Below are 15,573 nucleotides of genomic sequence, written 5' to 3'. Positions count from 1 at the left end.
AGATCTGTCCTGGAGGAAGTGCACCCGAAATGCTCCTTGGAAGCAAGAATGGTCAGACTTCATCTCACCTGCTTTGGTCATGCTGTCAGAAGGGACCATTCCTGGAGAAGGATGTCATGCTTCGTAGGATGGAGGGTCGACGAAAGAGGGGGAGGCCTTCAACGAGATGGATTGACATGGTGACTGCAATGATGGGCTCAAGTATAGCAGGGATCGTGGAGCTGGCATGGGATTGGACAGCGTTTTGTTCTGCTGTGCATGGGGTCACTATGAGTCAGAAACGACTCGACGGCACCTAACAACAACAACAACATGTAATAGCAGAAGATGCTAGATTCATTTTGCATGAAATAATACCACCATGTTTTTTATAATCTTTATAGCCAAGTTTAGTTTTAGAAATAATATTTCTAATGAAGATACTATTGTCAATTTAATTTATTTGACTTTGAATAAAACATCTTATTTCATAGCAACTAAATGATCTAGTCAAAAGGCCTAAATTCTAATTCAGGCAAAACCACATACGAATCCTATGACTTTCAGTAAATTATGTAATTTCTTTAGGTCTCAGTTGCTTAATCTATACATGGAGGAGGTTCAACTTAAAGGACCCCCAAAGTACTACCTATTTCTAATGTTCTCTGTTTATAAAACTTGAAGCTTTTTGTTTAAAATGTGTTAAGCAATAAACTTACTTTTCATGAAGCACTTTGCAAAATGTAAAGTTTATATTGGATCTCCAGATTTTTAATAGATTGGGTGAAAAATATATTAAAGAGAAGTTCACAGATTACTCCATTGTTATTAAAAATTATAGCTGTATCACAAAAAATAAAACATTTTGAAATTAAGCAGCAAAGGAAGAGGTAAAAATTTATTATTCGTGATTTGGGCAATAATGTTTAAAGCATCACTCTGTATCCTATCAGTCATCTGTGTACCAAAGTTACTATAAACATGACCCAAATTTTATCAGCAACCAACTGAAGAGAATTCTGGGGTGCTAGTACGTATTATCAGAAGAATCCATGTTTCTTTGCCATGTCCACCTGTCCAGAATCATGACAGCAACTGCTTTTTTCCCCTGCTAATCCATTTTCTGATGATGCGTTCATCATCAAAAAGAATATTTCAAGATCCATCTGGAAGTACAATGTTGTCAGTAATAGATTAATGTCCACACACATACAAGGAAGGCCAAGTTCCACTACTATTATTCAAATCTCTGCCCAGGCTGCCAAAGGCAAAGATAAAGAAATTGAAAATTTTTACCAACTTCTGTATTTTTAAACTGACCAGACTTGCAATCGAGATGTATTGATAATTACTGATGATTGGGATGAGAAAGTTGGAAAGAAAGCAGCAGCATTGGTATTTAGAAAATATGGCCTTGGTGAAAAAAAAAAATGATGTCAAAGACTGCATAATTGAATTTTTCAAGACACTTTATTCATTGCAGATACCTTTTTCAACAATGTAAACGGCAACTTTACACATAGACCTCTGCAGACGGAATACACAGTATTCAGATGGATTTCACCTGTAGAAAGAGGCAATGGAGAAGCTCAATCTTATCATCAGAACAAGGCCAGGAGCTGACTCAGCACTAGATCATCAGTTGCGCATGTGCAAGTTTAAGTTTAATCTGAAAAAAATTAAAACAGGTCCACCAAAATGAGACCTTGATTATATCCACTTGAATTTAGAGACCATTTGAAGAGTAGATAATGATGCACTAAACACCAGTGAATGAAGACCAAATGAATTGTGGAAGAACATCATACAATAAGAAAGCAAAAGGTCATTAAAAAGAGAAGAAAGGAAGAAAAGACCAAAATGGATGTCAGAAGAGGCTCTGAAACTTGCTTTTGAATGGACAGTAACTAAAGCTGATGGAAGAAATGGTGAACTAAAAGATCTGAACAAAACATTCCAAAGGGCAGCTCGAGAAGACAAAGTTAAGTATAATAATGAAATGCGCAAAGACCTGGAATTAGAAAACCAAAGAGAAGGACACGCTCAGCATTTCTCAAGCCAAAGGAACTGAAAGAAAAATTCAAACCTCAAGTTGTAACATGGAAGGATTCCATGGACAAAATATTGAACGGTGCAGGAAGCATCAACAGAAGATGGAAGGAATACACAGAGTCACTGTACCAGAAAGAATTGGTTAACGTTCAGCCATTTTAGAAGGTAGTATATGATCAAGAACTGGTGAGACTGAAGGAATATGTCCAAGCTACACTGAAGGAACTGGCAAAAAACAAGGTTCTAGGAATTGATGGAATACCCATTGAGTTGGTTCAACAAATAGATGCAGCACTCAAGATTCTCCCTCATTTGTGCCAAGAAATTTGAAAGATAGTTACCTGGCCAATTGACTGGAAAAGTGCCATATTTATGCCTATTCCAAAGAAAGGTGACCCAACATAATACTGGAATTATTGAACCTTATCACTAATATCACACACAAGTAAAATTTTGCTGAATATAATTCAAAAATAGTTGCAGCAGTATATTGACAGGGAACGTCCAGAAATTCAAGCTGGATTTGGAAGAAGATGTGGAACAAGGGATATCATTGCCGACGTCAGACAGATCTTGGCTAAAAGCAAAGAATATCAGAAAGATGTCTCTCTGTGTTTTATTGACTATGCAAAGGCCCTTGGCTGTGTGGATCATAACTAATTATGGATTACAATGCAAAGAATGGGAAATTTTGAACATTCAGTTGTGCTCATGAGGAACCTTCAGATAGACCAAGAGGCAGTGGTTCAAACAGAACAAAGGGACACTGCATGGTTTAAATCATAAAAGTTGTGTGTCAGGATTGTATTGTTTCACTGTACTTGTTCATTTTATATACTGAGCATTTAATCTGAAAAGATAGACTCTATGAAGAAGAATGAGGCATCAGGATTGGAGGAGGATCCATGAAGAACCTGTGGTATACAGATGACACAACCTGCTTGCTGAAAGTGAAGATGACTTGAAGCACTTACTGATGAAGATCAAAGACTGTATAGCCTTCAGTTTGGATTATATCTCAACATAAAACAAAAATCCTCACAATAAGCAACATCATGATAAATAGAGAAAAGATTGAAGTTTTAGGGATATAATTTTACTTGTATCCAGAATCAACACCTATGGAGCAGCAATCAAGAAATCAGATGTCATATTGCACTGGGCAAATCTGCTACAAAAGACCTCTTTAAAGAGTTTAAGAGCAAAAATGTAACTTTGAAGACCAAGGCACGCTTGACCCAAGCCTTGGTATTTTCAGTCGCCTCATATGCATGTGAAAGGTGGACAATGAATAAGGAAGACTGAAGAAGATGCATTTGACTTGTGGTGTTGGTGAAGAATACTGAAAATACTATGGATTGCCAGTTAGAACGAATCTGTCTTGGAAGAAGTGGAGCCAGAATGCTCCTTAGAAGCAAAAATGACCAGACTTTGTCTCCTTTATTTTGGTCACGTTATCAGAAGGGACCAGTCTCTGGAGAAGGATTTTATGCTTGTTAAAGTAGAGGGTCAGTGAAAAAGAGGAAGACCCTCCACAGTGGCTGCACTGATGGGCTTCAGCATAGCCCAGGGATTGTGAGGATGGTGCAGGACCAAGCAGGGTTTTTTGTCTTGTACATAGGGTTTATGAGTTAGAGCTGACTCAGGGGCACCTAACAATCCATTTAAATCTTTCATAATATTATGCATAGTTCTAATCACATCACCTCCCTAATTGAGAATCTTTAGTGATTCCTTGTTGCCAACAGAATTAAGTCCAGATGGCTCACCATGGTTTTCAAGGTTCTGTTTGAAGTCTGGCCCCAGCCTGTCTTTCTCACCTTATTTCCTATTATTTTCCTTCATGTACCTTTCACACCAGGCCATCTGAACTACTTGCTTTCTGAGGATTTTCTCTCTTTATCTTTCTCATGAAGTCCTGCTGCTTGTAATGCCCTTTCACTTCAGCTATGCATTTTCTCCATCTTTTCAGACTGAACTACACTTCCCTCACAAAGCCTTCCTTGATCTCTGTAGCTACAATTTCTCTCTATGGTGGACTGTATGAAGTAGGCCTTTATCTGTTACCCTTACCACTTTTCCATTCTTAATAGTAGTTTTTAAGTAAATGTCTTACTAGACTGAAGATTTCTTTAGTCTTAGTCAAATGCATATACACTGAAAGCTGCTAGCTCATGACGTGGCCTTGTACATAGTAAGTCTTCAGTTAATATGTCCACTGTATGACTAGTATACACTGACTAGTTCTGGGCTCAACTCACCAAATTTTTATTCGATACCTACTGTATACAAGTCACTTCAGTATAAAGAAGATTAAGATATACAAAGGCTGATAAATACAAGAAGTGTAATGGCTTCTCAACTTATAAAAAATATGAAGTGAAAATGCTTCCTATCAAAGGAAAAGTAACTAACTCAACAAAACGGTATTATTTTTGTTGTTAACTTCAACTACAGAAGGCAGAAGGGGGTAGGCACTTGAGTTAGTTAGAGTTCTATATCTGATCAACTCAGTTTGACCCATTGGTTGAATATGAAAAAAGTGAATCATGCAGAAAGGAGATTCATACTTCAGGAAAAACATCCTTGTATGAGTTAGTTTGCTCTTATTTCACACTCTAATGGAGTACACCAAGAGTTAGTAAAGTGTACAAGTTTTAGTGAGTGACTACAGTACAATAGTATTGACCTTGGCACAAGGAACATACTGGTTATGAGCCTCAACTCTAGAACTTGACTGCCATCTCCACCACCTGCTAGTATGTGATCATGGGCAAATTGCTTAATTTTTCTCTTCCTTAGATGTCTCATCTGAAAAATGGGGCAAATATTGATAATCTACCTTGAGGATGTTATTGTGAGAACTAAATGAATGTGTGTGTGTGTGTGTGTGTGTCTGAATGAAAATGTGTTTGTGACACTTAGAATGATTTAATGCACATTGTTGGCATTAAATAAGTGTTTGATATTTTTAAGGAAGATACTTTTCTTACCATAAGTAGATTTTAGGATGAAAATGTAGAAAAAGTAGTGCTTGCTGAATCTTCAAATACTAAAGTATTGATACCATCATTAAGGCTTATTGAGTACTAAAGGCACAGAGTAGTAGTGGATAATCTGAAATGATATTGAAAGTTAAATTTAATTCTAAGTTTAGTGACAGTATTTGAGAAAAGAAATAGCATAAAATTATGAACTTGGGCATATTTGCCTTAAGCCACAATTAAAATTAGAAAAGAAAAAGATTTTCTGTAAAAATGAAGAGTAGGGAAAGCCAAAGATTAATGAAAAACTTACATTAAATTAGGTTGCTTTTGTAAACAGTATGTATCATACTAAATGAGATTACATATGCTAGATGTATAAATAAGCTCTAGAATATGAATTGTGTCAGGGACCACTGAAAAAATGTCTATGTTTATAAATATTCCCTGTGATTCTGGATGGTTTAAATATCACTTATTCTTTTTTTACAAAAATATTTATTGGCCTATAATATACTGGCCATTTTGCTTGGCACTGAGGATTAAATAATCAAACACATAGGTCTTTGCTCTCAAGGAACTCACACTCAAAAGGTGGGGAAGTGAGAGACAGACTGATGAGCAATCCTTATATCTAATGTGAGAAATGACGTCATAGAAATCCTAGACAAGGCAGTGTAGGAGCCCTACAAGTGCACAGTATGCTATGATTCTGTAACACAGTGTTTCCTGTGATTCTAATAGAAAACACCAAAAGTTAAAGAAGTTTTATAAGTTTTAATGATTGACTGCAGTACAAAATCATTAACCTTGGCAAAAGGAACATACTGGTTATGAGCATCAACTATGGGAGCAGGGGATAAAAGTCCAGGTACAGACAACATTGAGGAAGATGAAGTTAAACAAAACTAAAAAAATGCCATTACACTAATGCGCATTGTGGTGCACACCAGCACATACACGTAGGTGTTTCCCAAACGTATTTTTATTACTTTTTTCCAATTTTTTATTTTGAGGTACTCATCAACAAGAATAAGGAGTTCTGGTGGTGCAGTGGTTAACGCATTTGACTCCCAACCCAAAGGTCGGTAGTTCAAATGCATCAGCTGCTCCCCAAGAGAAAGATGAGGCAGTGTGCTTCTGTAATGATTTACAGCCTTGGTAACCCTATGGAATAACCCTACTGTGTCCTACAGGGTTGCTATGAGTCTGAATCAACATGATGGCAGTGGCTTTGATTTTGGGGTTTTTATTAACAAGAATTGACAGTGGTTTGGATATGTCATGGGCATTGGTTAAAAGGGATGTGGAGACTGGGGAGGTAAGGGGGAGTGGATTGTGATACCAGTTACTGAGAATGAAGGATGGGGAGAAGGGAAAGGTTGAGTTTCATGTTGAGTTTGAGGTGGCTTTGAGGCATTTGCGATATTGAGTGGGAGTTGGATCTGGAACTAGAGTTGGATAGAGAGCTAAGTTTAAGCTAGAAATACAAATTTGCAGGGTCAGTAAGGTTTCGGTAGATGGAAGCTCACTCTGAATAAAATACTGTAAGTGGTGCATTGAGTGTTATAAAAGAGATCCATATTTCAGATAGGAGCTCTGGTAGCATAGTGCCCAAGGCACATGACTGCTAACCAGAAGGCTGGCGGTTCAAACCCACCAGCCACTCCTCGGAAGGAAGGTTGGGGAATCTACTTCTGTAGTAATACTGCCTTGGAAACCCAAGGAGGGATTTCCATGAGTCACTATGAGTTATGCGTCCACAGAACACAACAACAACAACATATTTCAGATATTAAATAGTTTTTAAGTGAAGACTGGCATAGTTTTTCAAACTCCTTTATAGTTTTGCTATATATTGATGCAATATTAATTTTCTTCCTTGTACAGGTTGATGATTGTGGCTTTTCTTTGACTCATCCTAATCAGTTCTTTTTTGAGAGCCAGCGGATTCTAAATGGTGGTAAAGACATCAAGAAGGAATCTATCCAACCAGAAACTCAACCAAAACCAAGTGCCCAGAAAACCAAGGATGCATCCTCTGCTCTAGCCTCTTTAAACTCCTCTCTGGAAATGGATATGGAGGGACTAGAAGACTACTTCAGTGGATGAGTCTTAGTTTAGTAACCCTTTCTCCTTATCAGCCTTCATGAGCTATTTTGCCTTTTTCTTTTTTACCCTTCTTCTATAACTTCTCCTTCCACCCTATCCCCACTTCATTACATCCACATGTGCATATCCTTCTTTATAAAAGCAAGCTTGCAAGTAAAATGAAGACCTCTGCTGTATTTTGCTTTGACTAAAGGGAAGAGAGAGAGAGTTCCTGTTGTCATCTACAACTTGAATAGCATGATTTATGTCCTATTTTGAGATATAAAGACAGCTTTCTGGTCTGGTTACAATTCCCTAGAAATAATACAACTTAAAACCTGCTTTTCTTTTAATACTTATCACTTTATAATTTTGACACAATCTTTTTCTGGATCCTTTTGTTAATAAATTTTAAAACATATATGAGTGTGTTTGTGTGCAAATGGGAGAGTCATGTTTGTGTCTAACAGATTAGACATTAACTCAGTTTTTAAAGTTGCATTATAGTATATCCAACATACTGCCAAAAAAAGATCATGTCACCAGTGGAACTGCTGGTTGTTTTGTGTTTTTGTTTTTTTTTTTTTTTTTTTTTTTTAAGGAGGCGGGTATTGGCTCATTTGTGGTATTCCACATCAACTAGGAGAACTTTTTGCCCCTTTGAGTGACAAGAAACTGCTAAAAGTGAATGATGATTTGGGCATTAAGAGAAACATTGGAGTAGTCAATTATATTTATTAATTAATTAGAGTGTTTTGTTATGTTCAATTGTGGTAATCCTTAGCTGTTGTCATTTTCCATTTACACTGGGAGCATTATGCAATTACTAAAGCAAGAAGGATATAAGGTAAATCTGATGTGTTTCTTTGTTCAACTCTCCAACTTCCGTAATTTACTGCTTTCTGTAAAATGCCAAATAGGCTTGGTAAATTCATTACCTTAAGTAAGGAATATTCTGATATTGATAGTAACTCCCTTCTTTTAGTACCAGGGATAGAATTCAGTAAATACTGTGGATGATTTGTGGACATAGTAGATTAATGCCATGCTCTCTTTGACAGGGACTGTCCCTGGCATTTATAGACCCCATTTACAGGGCAGTGTTATTGTGAGTGCCCTTATCTAGCTAATTTCTTCCTTCTGGTCTATACTCACCCAGCCAGTTTTGGGGCTCTTAGGAGAGAAACCTAGTTTGAAATATAACCCTTCCCGCACATTACCTTGGATTATGAGAAAATTATTAAACTATTTCAGCCCTTTATTCCTGGTAAAGAGAGGCACTTTTCCCTTCTCTTGAATCAGATATTAGCTAAATGGAAAAGAGGACATTGTATTCAGAAAACTGGACTGGTAACAGCACTGTTTTTAATCCTGTAATAAACAGCATCCATATGAAAATAAGGATTTTAACAAGATCAGAGCATCAGAACCTAAAAATATCAGCTGATCAGGTTTATATTCAGGCTTCTGAGTGAAAGGTTTCTTGGCATATTAGTAGCATAATTAAATGAGATATTATCTCAACTTTTACTTGTCTTTGTGAATTATTGTTAACCTAGTTTACAAAATAGTCTTATTCTGCTACAAATTACCACTATAAATTTCTTCTTTTTGAAGCCATCTGCTCTTTCATCATTTATAGTTCTCAACAGGAATCTAATAACTTCTACCACTTTATCCATGAGTGCAAAACCACAAGTGTCTTTTTTGTTTTTTAATGTTAAGAACAAGTGCTACATGGGGCTATTTTATCCACAGAACTAAGTTAGCTTTAGAGAGACAAGCATAGAAATGTGGGTCTCTGCTGTATTAAAAGAAAGGAAATATTAGGAGTAGTCTCACTGCTCTAGTTCAGTGAGAAGTCTTATGACAGAATATTTCATATTCGGCCACATTTTGCAAGGCTGTCTTTTTCTCCTGCCTCATGGTCTCCTTTTATGAAACCTGTTCTACCACTAGCTGAAAGGACAGAACTATTGACGGCACAGTAGATGTGTCTTAGTTGACTATTTATTTCAGACTAGCAGCCCCAAGAATTTGTGTCATGCTACTAGTATGTTTTGTATGTGTCTAAACTAGGCAAACTCAAAAATTACACTAGTTTAAAAAGTAGTTGCATTACAAGTTCAGTTTCTTTCTAATAGGGTTTGATCTCCTGTCATGTATTATACAGAATGTATAAACATTTTGTGAAGTCTATAGATAGAGGATAGGGGTTAGAGGTTTATATAAGAAGATAGGAATTAATGTATTTCTGGTGCTTTTTTGGAGTTTGGAAAAAGCAATTTATTTTTCATGCTTCACAGATCTTGACAATTTTGATTTGTTTTCTTTGAAAGCAGACCTGCTTGAATCGGGTGATACAGGAAGAACCTAAAAAGAAAAATCAAAAGCCAAGAGCCTCTTTTCAAAACAGTAGCCTATGAAAAAGAATATGAGTCTTCCCAATCTTTTAACTTTACTCTTTTATAATCTCTTCAAGGGGAGAGATTGTATGATTATCAGAGACAAAAGAAGAAACGATAGAGGAAAGAAACTAGGTTGGAAATTTTTAGCTGGTTTGAAGCATCCACATTGTTAGTGGAGAGTCTACCAATTTTTTTCATGCTGTTTCCCCATAATGTTTCTCACGCTCATATAATACAAAACTCTTAACTACAGTGCACTGAAAAGAATACTAAGAAGATTGGAGGTAAACTTTTTGAGACTGCTTATGGTATAGAGTCATAAAAGGGAATAGTTACAGATTTTGAATGAGGAAATGGAATAAGGCAATGGGAAAGACATTTAATTCATATAGAATTTTAAAATAAGCTGAGATAAACAATTAGCTATGTCTATGCCAGGTAGAGTGTGCCCATGACCATGGGTTGGTAGACTGTTTTACAAGTGTATTTGTATATTCTGTAAGAATTTCCACATATATCATAGAGCTAACAGGGGACAAGGTTGTAGTCACTTCTTGGCCACAGGCAGCTATCCAGAGGGAGCAAGTAGTTGGACCTGTGGGCTTGGGACCGTGGTCACAGGACATCACCCTCAGTTGGCATAACATACTACATAAAAACATTGTTCCACATTCTACTTTGGTGACTAGTGACTAGAATCTTAAAAGCTTTCAAGCAGCTATCTAGATGCAACGATGTGTCTTTCCTCATCCAGAGCAAAGAAGAATGAAGAAAACCAAAGACGCATGGAAACAATTAGTCCAAGCCACTGGAATGCCATGATATTCTCAGCCTATATGACTATGAGACCAGAAGAAGTAGATGGTGCCTGGCTACCACTCAACCACTCGGGGGTGGGGGGAAATCTGTGTAGGAGATCCTGGATAGAGTAGGAGAACTGTGTGGAACAAAACTCAAAATCATAAAAATAAAGGAACCAGGTTTTGCTGGTCTGATACAGCCTGGTGGAACCCCTGAGACTTTGGCTCCTATCTCTTTCAGGTCTGGAATTGAACTCATTCCTGTGGCTTCCAGCCAAGCAAAAGACAGGCATACATTAGGTAGATACACTCCTTGGAGAGATCAATCATGGGAGAATAGAAGGGCTGTGTATGCACAGGGAGACAGCTTGGGAGGAGGGGAGGAGTACATGGGAGGGAAGGACACAGGGAAGAGGTGGCTATGGGGAGGAAGTCAGAGGAAAGCAGTTGCATTGTGGGAGATTGCAATCAATGTAATGAGACAGTGTATGTGAACTGCTGTATGGAAAATGAATTTGGTCTGTAAACTTTCACCCAAATCACAATAAGATTTAAAAAAAAAAAAAAAGCAGCTGAGAGATTTCTTCTCTAAAAGCTTGCAGGTGTTTTGTTTGTTACACTTTGCCTTCTTACTGATACTCAGGCTCTTTGAAAGCAAACTTCTATAATTCTTTGCAAAGAAGAAAAGAAAACTGGGATTTAAGCTTGAAAGGCAAAATGAGATGATTCTAAAGTTGTGGATTTCTAAGAGTCTACTGTTTGCAAATTTAATCAAGGTCTTCCACAGGCATCAGCTTGACATAAAATTTAAGTGCCCATCAAAGTGAGAGTTTGACAGCAGTTCTGAACGTGAAGCTTAATCTGAGGGCATCTTTACAGTTGGAAGAGGAAAAATAAAAGGTTGAGAAGCCTCAAACCTCTGTGATAATTAGATCCATTTGTTAACTTCTTTTCTAATCTTGGTAAAGGGTAGAGAAGTTTTAAGGGAGAAGCAGGAGGGGCTGGAACCAGAAGTCCAGTGTTCCCAATGGAAATTGGGCAAGGAAGATCCTGTGTTACAGAATATAATAGAAAATATCCCCTCTGACAGATGAACAAGATAAGGAAATTATTTGAAGAACATTATTTGGTTTTGCCAACAGAACTATATTTCTGTGGAAATTGCATTTTGAACAGGTGTGCTGGTTTGGTTGTCAGGCCCTTTGGTAGACGTATGGCATTATTTAGGCATGGACCTTCAGTGGTATATTGTTGGCCTAAAGAGTTAGTTTTTCACATGGTATAAAACTTACATTCAGGTAATCACTTACTTACCCAAAGCATCTGGCCTTCTTTCCAATATTGAGTTCCTTTATGACGTGTAGTTATTGCCCTAGTCTAAGGCTTCTCACTGTAATTGGCATTGTAGGCAATTAGCTTTGTGACTGTATGGAAATCTTGTCACCTGTAGGAAATTAACTTCCTACTTCATCTGACCTTCCTGCCAAAAATGATACTATTTCCTGTTACTAGATTTGCTTTCTGTCCTGTAAGTTTTTTTCATCTATTGCTTCATGACATTTTATTTTCTCAAAGAATTACCACTGCAAAACCTTTTCAAAGGCTAAAGAATATGTCTGTATATAAAGCTCTTGTAAGTTCTCTGAAGTCTTCAATTGCAGTACCTTTTTTGAACATTGATGAAGCAACACTGTTAATAAGTGCATGATGGATTTTCCAAGACAGCCCTGTATTTCTAGGTATTTATTCACCATAATTGAACTATGAGGTTTTGGAGTGCTTTTCCCCTCTAACTTTTGCACTGAAAGGATACAAAGAAAATAAATTCAACAAAGTATGCATTTAAGACTGTAATGAGAAAACTATTGCATGGATATTTTCCTTTTTTTTTTTAATGTTAGCCTCCACTTAGAGGATACCAAACTCTTCAGTACTTATTTAAAAAGGCATATTGCTACATGGTTCACTGTTTTTGCAAAGAACTAGAACTGTGCTTTTCAAATTGTCTTCCAGTCTTTGTTCTCTCTAGAGTACCTGCCTTGTGCTCTTCTTATTCCAAGAGTCTCCCTGGTGAGCTCTTCCATTCCCATGGTTTTACTTCCTGTATATATGCAAATAATTCCCAAATCTGTATCTTCAACCAAGATCTCTCCTTTGAGCACAGAGACCCATCCATTCAGTTGCCTACTGGACCTTTTCATCGGGATGTCCCACAAGTATCTCAGATTTATTACTAAATTTATTTACTTATTATTAAAATCAAATTTGTCATCTTTGTTACCAGGACTACTTCCTTTCTTTCCTACCTGTTTTGACATGGTAGAGACCCTGAGGTTAGTCTTTTCTGTTTTATCCCTCACCTTCTCCACATATCCAAGTCCAATTGGTTCTATTTTAATACCAGCATGTTTTAAACCAGTGGTTCTTAACTGGGGTATATTTGACCTTCTGGAGACGTTTCGCAACGTCTGGATAGATTTGCATTTGCCTCACCTGGATGGGGAGTGCTGCTGGCATCGACTGGGTGGAGGCCAGGGGTGCTACTAAATACCCTGCAATGCATAAGACAGCCCCCACAACAAAGAAATATCTGGCCCAAAATACCAGTAGTGGTAAGGTAAGAAATCCTAAACAGTTTCTTCTCTTTCCCTCATTGCTTGCACTGTACTAGATTACTCTCTCATCACTTCTCGCCTATACTACCACTTACTATCTCAGCTTCCATTTTTCTTCCATTTGACTACCCAACACTCTATTCCACCTCTTTCTTCAAAATATAACCCAAGTTTGTTTTCCTCTTAAAGTGATTGTCTTCTAAAATATTGTGCTCCATTACATGTGTGATGAAGCCCAAAAGCCTTAGGTTTAATATATGAGACCCTCTGTTGTTAGCTTCTTCCTACCTGGGAGGATAGATGGAGATTTGTGAACTATGAAACTTGTTCCGGTTACCTAGTGCTGCTGACAAGAAAATACCACAAATGGGGTGGTCTTAACAAACAGGAGTTTATTCTTACAGTTTGGAGGTCAACAGAGCATAGCAGGGTGCTGAGCAACGACATGGCTACATGCAGGGTCCAAGCGTGCCAAAGGCTAGAGACCATGCCCAAGGCTTCTCCTTATATGCAGGAAGCAGACCACATCCAAAAGGCTACTCAGCTGCTTGTGGTAGATCCCACCATGGAGTTGATTGCCAGTCTCATCATGAGGAATAACTACCACCAGCTGCCCTGCCACTCAACCAGGCTCAGCCAAGTTGACACAAAAACATAACCACCACAAAACTCAAGTGTTTTTTTGTTTGTTTCATTTTGTTTTTTAATATATGCATATCATGGACTAAGAAAAGTTGCTGAAATGGTACCACATTATACTTCTTGCCCTTAAAAGGCAACTTGAGCTTTAAAATTCAGTAGACAGCATCTTAAAATGTCCTTAGGATTGTGATATTTCAGTGGGCTTTCACCTAATGAAAATGATGCTTTGTGTGATACCTAATCTCCAAGCAGTGCCAACAGAGCACCCCTAAACTCTGTATTTTTCCTAAAGAAAATGAGACAGTGAGAGGTTAAATCTCTTGACTTAGAACACAAACTCTCTACTTAAATCAGGAGTTATGACTCATTGAACTGTGCACTGTCCTCCACCATTGTTTTTCACACTGAGAGCCTTAGGACCAGCCCCTATGGCTGAGCAACCCAAACTGCAGGCCCCAACTACACCAACCCTTTTTTTACTATCTTTTGAAAATTAACCCTGTTGGTTCAGTTTCTTTATCTATAAAATTTGGGTAATAATATTACCTACATATAGGTTGTTGTGACATTAAATGAGATAATGTCTATCAAATACTGTGCACGTAGTCTGTCCTGGTGATAATTGTTAGCTCTGGTAGTGTAGTGCCTAAGGCATTTGACAGAAGGTTGGTGGTTCAAACCACCAGCTGCACCATGGAAGGAGATGGGGCAATCTACTTCTGTAAAGATTTACTGCCTTGGAAACCAAATGGGAGTCACTGTGAATTGGAATGACTTGATAGGAGTGTGTTTGCTTTGGTTTATTATCATAGAAGGATTCTATTCAACTTTTTTGAAGTAAAGATTTGTCTAAAAGTTTGCAAACTACAATAACAGAACATTTCATGTGTCTAAGGACTATGTTTCAATTTTACTCCATAGAATAAAAATTTTACAGCTCTTATCTCTTGGATATAAAGAAACTGTAGACTCTCAGAATTATAAGAAGTTTCACAAAAACTAACACCAGATGGACCAAAGACTTAAATGTGAAACCTAAAACTATAAAGTTTATCAAAGAAAAAATAGGGGCAAACTTAAGGGCCCTAATTTGTGGAATAAATAGACTATCAAGCATAACCGAAGATGTCCAAACAGCAGAAGATAAACTAGATGATTGGGACCTTCTAAAAATTAAATTCATATGGGCATCCAAAGACTTCTCCAAAAAGTAAAAAGAAAACATACAGAAAGGGAAAAAGTTTTTGGCAATGACATATCAGACAAAGGACTTCTCTCTAAAATTTATAGAAAGCTTCAACACTTCACCAAAGAAGATATTCAGATGGCCAACAAACATATGAAGAGATGTTCGTGATCGTTAGCCATTAGAGAGATGCAATCGAAACAACCATGAAATACCATCTCACCCCAGCATTAGTGGCAATGTTCAGCTAGACAGAAAATAACAAATGCTGGTGAGGATGTGGCGAGATTGGGACTCTCATACACTGCTGGTGGGACTGTAAAATGATACAACTGCTGTGGAAATGAGTATAGTGATTCCTTAAAAAGTTGGAAATAGAAATGCCATTATTTGACCCAGCCATTCCATTACTAGGTATATATCCTAAAGAAGTGAGAGGCAGAACAGAAATAGATATATATATATATACACACATGTTCATCACAGCACTATTCCCAATAGCAAAGAGGTAGAAATAACCTAAGTGCCCATCAACTGAGGAATGGATAAGCTGTGGTACATACACACAATAGAATACTATGTAACCCTACAGAATAATGTAGAATCTGCAAAACACTACCTAATATGGATGAACTTGGGGGACATTATGCTGAGTGAAATAAAGCAATGACAGGACAAATAATTATATTAGTCCATTATTGTAAAAAGTCAAGGAAAGGTTTATACGTGGAAGGAAACTTTGTAGATTACCAGGGAAGGGAGGAGAGGGAAAACTCCCCTTTTAGATAGGTTGAAGAAAAGGTGTGTGTGTGTGTG

General features: G+C 37.4%; 1 protein-coding gene across 1 annotated transcript in view; it reads left to right on the top strand.

The window, feature by feature from the left end:
* Nucleotides 1-7,127, top strand: part of PRIM2 (DNA primase subunit 2) — a 500,367-nt gene extending 493,240 nt beyond the window's left edge. Inside the window, exon 15 of the mRNA XM_007945630.2 lies at nt 6,906-7,127. Within this exon, the coding sequence (XP_007943821.1) occupies nt 6,906-7,127 (222 nt within the window). The remainder of the gene's footprint in view (nt 1-6,905) is intronic.
* The last annotated feature ends 8,446 nt before the right edge of the window (nt 7,128-15,573 follow it).

The sequence above is a fragment of the Orycteropus afer genome, unplaced genomic scaffold, assembly GCF_000298275.1.
Source record: "Orycteropus afer afer isolate SDZICR_OR568_19922 unplaced genomic scaffold, OryAfe1.0 scaffold00140, whole genome shotgun sequence".
In the NCBI taxonomy this organism is placed as follows: Eukaryota; Metazoa; Chordata; class Mammalia; order Tubulidentata; family Orycteropodidae; genus Orycteropus; species Orycteropus afer.
This window is presented reverse-complemented; position numbering and strand designations above follow the sequence as displayed.